The following is a 6,000-nucleotide window of genomic DNA, read 5'->3' as shown; positions in this document are numbered from 1 at the left end:
CTGTACTAAAACTTGTTTTTTCAGGTCTGAACAGTGATCAATGTCATGACATCCTCAACAGCAAGGTGTTCATGATGGACATGCTCTACTCACAGAACATGAAACCTGGTGAGGAAGAAGAGGAAGATGAGGCAGAGCTGGAAAAGAAGGTGGACATGAAAATGAAATTGAGGAGATCCCGAGTGGTGGGCGGGGCTAATACGAGTGGAGAGAACAGCGGCAAGAAGAAGTCTGAGAGTGGATCAGTTCGAGCATTTGCTGAACGCTTTGGAGATGTTGTGAAAGGCCTGAGCTCTCCACCAATCGAAATGCAGGAAGAGCAGAAGCCCCTCCCTCTGCCCCCAGTTATAACCCCCCAAAAAGAATCAGACAATATGTGGGATCAGATCATGGCCATACCTCGTGAGCTGCGCATCAGAGACATCAACTTCACGGATTTGGTTGATGAGGATGATCAGGGCATCCTGGATTCAGGAGGTTTGATTGGGTCAGGAACTCTGGCTCCACCTCCACCTCCTCCATGCCCCTTCAACATTAACCCTCCTCCAGCCCCTCCAGCCCCTGGACCTGGCACAGCCCCACCTCCACCTCCTCCTCAGTCTGAATGCTTGATCTTTCAGAAGAAGAAGAAGACGATCCGTTTATTCTGGAGTGAGGTGAGACCGGATGAGTGGAGGTTTCTGGGAATAAGACGAGGACACCTGTCTCTCTGGTCCAAACTGGAACCAGTGAAACTGGACATAAGCAAACTGGAGCACCTGTTTGAGAGCAAGTCCAAGGAAATGAGTGTAACCAAGGTAACCGTTACACAGCATAAATCTTTTCTGTAACTTTCCACGTTTCCATTTTTCGTTACGAGGTTGTATCAAAAAGTTTAGAGACTAATGATGTAACTGATGCTGTTCTTACGCACGTGCATTCCCACGTCTAAGATTTCATCAGTTACAAAGAGCAAATGTGAAATTTCAGCGTGAACTTCTGCCACAGAGATGTTTTACGTGACGTACGTTTGACATACGGTGATGCTGTGATGAGTCGTTCGAGGTGTTTCGCTTCAAGAGCAGAAGAACCTCACTGGAAGATGGCAAGAGATCAAGAAGACCTTCTAAAAGCTCAACCCCTGAAAATGTCTAAACTTTTCAGCAACTCATGCCTGATGATCGCCAGACAACATTTCACATGATCTCACTTCCGCACCCACCCTGCCCATCAGATTTGGCTCCTGGGGATTTCACCCTCTTCCTGAAGATGAAGATCCAGCTCTGCGTTTTGACACCGTTACGGAGATCCGGCACAAATCACAAAACTTTCCTGACGTTTTCTTACCATCTCGTTTTGTGTTTTGTTTTTAAACTGAAAATGTTTCAAATGTGTTTAATGGAGAACTTTGACTTTAAGAATGAGAGCATTTGGATGTTGGAGAATGTTGGTGTTTGATGTGTAGTAATTAAAAGAATGAGTTTAATGGTACGTGATGGTGTATGATGGTGAAGGTTGGTATGTGTGAGTGTGTGTTTGATTGGGAATAGTGTGTTAAAGTTGTAAGACATTGGTGTTTATTTGTGTTTGGAAGCTTGATTGTGTTTACAGTTGAACATATTCTTTTTAATTTGTTTACATTTCTGTTGTTTGTAAGAAAACTGCAGTGGAAGGTAAAAGGCAGGAGATCATTGTCCTGGATTCCAAACGCAGTAACGCCATTAACATCGGCCTCACCGTGCTTCCTCCACCACGAACCATCAAATCTGCCATCCTTAATTTTGATGAATATGCACTGAATAAAGAGGGCATTGAGGTGAAGAGTCCACAGTCCAGTGCACGCACAGTCACAGGTACAGATTTTATACCTTCTACTCACCATCACTGCTCTGTGTCAATCATGTAGAAGCTCCTGATGATGGTTCCAACTGAAGAGGAGAAGCAGAGGATTCAGGAAGCTCACATGTTGAATCCTGATGTTCCTTTGGGCAGTGCCGAGTCCTTCCTATTAACACTCTCATCCATCAGTGAACTTTGTGCTCGCCTCCAGCTGTGGGCCTTTAAAATGGACTATGACACCATTGAGAAGGTGTGTGTGTGTGTGTGTGTGTGTGTGTGTGTGTGTGTGTGTGTGTGTGTGTGTGTGTGTGTGTGTGTGTGTATGTGTTTGTGGTGGATTTGGATTTTAGCTCTGAATGTAAGGATTTACTTGCTTGGTGGCTAAGTATTTTATTATCAGGGTGCTTCCTGTTTGGCAGGAAGTGGCAGAGCCGTTACAAGACTTAAAGGAGGGCATGGAGCAGCTGGAGAAGAATAAGACATTCCGCTACATCCTCTCTGCCTTGCTTGGTATTGGCAACTTTCTCAACGGATCTCAAGTGAGTGAGCAATAACATGATTGTGCTGTGACCTTCATCTTAATGAGTTTTAAACTGTTTCATGCTTTCAGTGATCTCACATGGGTCCAAAGTCTAGTTTTATAGATCCATTGTCAAAAATAAACACAAATCAAATTAAGAAAAATGGAGAGTTTGATTTCTTGGATTTAGGAATGTTTGTGTGTTTTTGTGTATAGGCTAAAGGTTTTGATCTGAGTTATCTGGAGAAGGTTCCAGAGGTGAAGGACACAGTCCATAAACAGTCTTTGCTGCACCATGCCTGCTCTGCAGTAGTGGAAAACTTTACTGACAGCACCGACCTTTACTCAGAGATCGGCGCTATTACACGCTCTGCTAAGGTACATAACATAAAAACAAGTATACACAAAGTTAAAACTTCACCACAATCTTCCTTCTGCAGCAGGAGTCTTCAAAAGACTAAAGATACAAGCCATCAAAATCGAGTTCAGTCCTCAACTAGAGAACTGAAAACTGAGAAACTTGGAACTGAACCGTAGCAGAGAAGGTGATTAGTACAAATATATATATTTAGCTTCACTTAGTAACCGCTGTATCTGGAGTCGGTCCTGGAACACTGGCATGGACATGGGAATATAGATGGGAAAAAGTCCATTGTAGGAACCACGAACACACACATTCACACACTCATACACACCTAATAATTTAACGTAGCCAAGTCACATGGTGGCGAGTTTTTGGGAGATAAAAGTGCAGAAAACCAATGTGGGGACAATAATCATAGGAAAAATCAAGTCCTTTAAATGAATGTTTGTATTTCTATCTGTTCATGTCTCATGTAGTTGTTGGTAGTTTTCTGACACCTTGTTCCTGGAAGAACTTGATTTCACTGAGACAGCTGAGTGCGGCTGAAATGCTAATACAGTTCACTTGACTCTACTTAGAGCTAGAAAAGCAGAACTTGTTAACTTGGTGTTCTGGAACACTCATGGTTGTGTCCATGAGGCTCCAAACAATTTTAAATTGAGAAGAATTGTTTCGAATTACAGGGAAAATGGACAGTATGGTCAGTGCGTTTAATGCTGAGATATAAAGCCCAAAATCCGTCTCATGTGACCTACAATGTTAATAACAGTTCATATATAAAAGAGTGAATAAGTGTGACTTTAATGACCTTTCTCTTAAAAAATACAGTTAGCCTTTATCTTAAACAGGTCTTCATTTTCCGGTCTATTTTAAGGTCCCTCTAATGCTGAACAACGTTTCAGTTTTTTCTTGTTGTAGTTTTTCTCTCACTGGTCCAAATATAAATTGATTACGAAATGAGACCAACACGCAGCAGCCAATCGGCTTTCTGTTATTTAGGTGAATCTCACGGATTGTACCACAGATTTACTTTTCCAGCTAGTGGAAGTTCAGAGATAAAGGCCAGTCGCTAACCGCATATTTGTGTGTTTGATGTTGTGATTACATTTCATTTGTAATGTTCTTAAAAAGGTCTTAATAAATCTTCAATTTGAATTTAGTGAAACCTGCAGAAATCCTGAAATAATATGGAGAAGGCTTATTGCAAACGTTCTGAAACCCTACCACACCTTACACCAATTGAGAGAGGGTGTATTTTCTTTTTCCTATGAATGAAAACATTTACATCCACTGAGCACTTTATTAGAAACATTATACTATTACTACTAGGGCTTTATTTTGCTCTTGCTCGTGGCTTTCACAAGATGTTAGAAACATTTCCTTTGAGATTGTGATTTACGTTAACATTAGTTTTTATAACTACATGTATAGCAGACGCTCTTTTCCAGAGTGACTTTTTACAATTTATATTTATCTAATGCAATTATAGAAATGCACCTGTGCAGAAACACCAATACAGAGGTGTGATGGGTTGAGTCTAGTAGATTAAATGCTGACACAAGAAACTCATCCAGCTGTAAAACAGAGTCTCAGCAGGACTGAGTTCAGGGTCAGTAGAAGGACAGGAGACTGATTAAATAGCAAACAGCGGTCCTGGATTTGGGTTAGTTAGTAGTTATGAGAACTAGTGATATTAGTGATACAGATAAAAATGCAACTGTGTTGATATGAATCAAATCACTGTATTGTTTATTGAGGAACATGTACACCTGTGATCATTCATTCACATCTACAACCCAATTTATAAATACAAACAGAATGCAATGATTTGCAAATGTCATAAATCCATATTCTATTCTGTTCACATTTTTGTATATTTACAAGTACACTCCTGTATCCGGTTCTCTCTTGCACACTGAACTGCACAGCAGGTTTACCGGTGGCGTTATTCTGTGTTTTGTGTATCTGTCCTACACTTTCTTGTGTTGTCTTGGCCTTTATGTGGCGAGGGCACCTGAACTCTGTGTTTTCATAATGCACAGGCAGGTCAGTATTCTTTTTCTTAAACACAACATTTGTTCAGTTTAAACATTTAATACGTTTTCTATGTTCTATTGTGAATGAGATGGGTTATGAAATTTGGTGAGATGGGTTATGAAATTTGCAAATCATTGCATTCTGTTTTTATTTACATTTTAATTTATAATTTACATTTTACACAGTGTCCCAACGTTTTGGGATCCCATGCGTCTACACTGCTGTTCTGAAAAATGTCCTGAAGGTATGAATTCCTCTCCAGGTCGACTTTGACTTGCTGCAGGACAATTTGGCACAGATGGAACGCCGCTGCAAAGCATCTTGGGAAAATCTGAAGCTGATCGCCAAGCACGAGATGAAACCAGCACTCAAGCAGAAGTTGACAGACTTCCTGAAGGACTGTGCAGGGAGGATTATCATACTGAAGACTGTACATCGACGCATCATCAACCGGTAACACACACATACATATTTCATATTTCAACAAAATCCCATCATCAGTACATGTAGTTAAAATAGATTCTGTGGACGTAAGAACCCTCAAGTAAATTTCAGTCTTGGTGTCAGAGTTCTGTTTGATGATATCTAATAGGAAACGGCCAAACATTCACATTCAGATTCAACTCCACCATTTTTAAACAATTTCCTGTCCTCCAGGTTCCACATGTTCCTGCTGTTTCTTGGACACCCAGTGTCTGGAGTTCGTGAGATCAGTGTTCATCGTTTCTGCAAAATCGTTAGTGAATTTGCACTGGAGTACCGAACCACAAGAGAGAGAATACTCCAGCAAAAACAGAAACGAGCCGATCATCGCGAGAGGAACAGGACACGGGGGAAGTTGATCATAGACATCAATGCTAAGGTGAGTGACTGTCAGGGATTCTCCTGCTACGCCTTCCTCCGAGGCTCTCTCTCAGCCTCTCCCGGCGCTAATCACCGACACCTGTTCCACATTACCTTTCCCCTTTATAAGTTCCCGTTCCGACCTCACTCGCTGTCGGATCTACAAAGTCATGCCTAGTGATCTACCGGATTCCAGACCACCAGCATTCCCCACTGGTTCATGCTTCTTGCACCCCGTCACAGGAGTATACTCACGTTACTGATAGCACTCGCGTCACGGATCCTACCCGCTTTACGGATTATACCTACTTTCAGGATTCTCAATGCGTTATGGTTAGTAACTCTCCCCGACTCTGGTTTAGTTTCGAATGAGTTACTCCCGTTTCCTACGCGTGGTCATTGCCCTGACCTTCATCTG

General features: G+C 41.7%; 1 protein-coding gene across 1 annotated transcript in view; it reads left to right on the top strand.

Annotated features, from left to right (window-relative positions):
- Positions 1-6,000, top strand: part of fhod3a (formin homology 2 domain containing 3a) — a 68,595-nt gene that overhangs the window by 49,223 nt on the left and 13,372 nt on the right. Inside the window, exons 19-25 of the mRNA XM_083547458.1 lie at positions 6-797; positions 1,637-1,795; positions 1,886-2,068; positions 2,238-2,357; positions 2,555-2,716; positions 5,002-5,192; positions 5,397-5,601. Coding sequence (XP_083403584.1) covers positions 6-797; positions 1,637-1,795; positions 1,886-2,068; positions 2,238-2,357; positions 2,555-2,716; positions 5,002-5,192; positions 5,397-5,601 — 1,812 coding nt within the window. The remainder of the gene's footprint in view (positions 1-5; positions 798-1,636; positions 1,796-1,885; positions 2,069-2,237; positions 2,358-2,554; positions 2,717-5,001; positions 5,193-5,396; positions 5,602-6,000) is intronic.

The sequence above is a fragment of the Silurus aristotelis genome (genome assembly GCF_946808225.1).
Source record: "Silurus aristotelis genome assembly, chromosome: 7".
Lineage (NCBI taxonomy): Eukaryota > Metazoa > Chordata > Actinopteri > Siluriformes > Siluridae > Silurus > Silurus aristotelis.
Note: the sequence above shows the minus strand (reverse complement) of the source record. Positions and strands in the feature narration are given on the sequence as shown.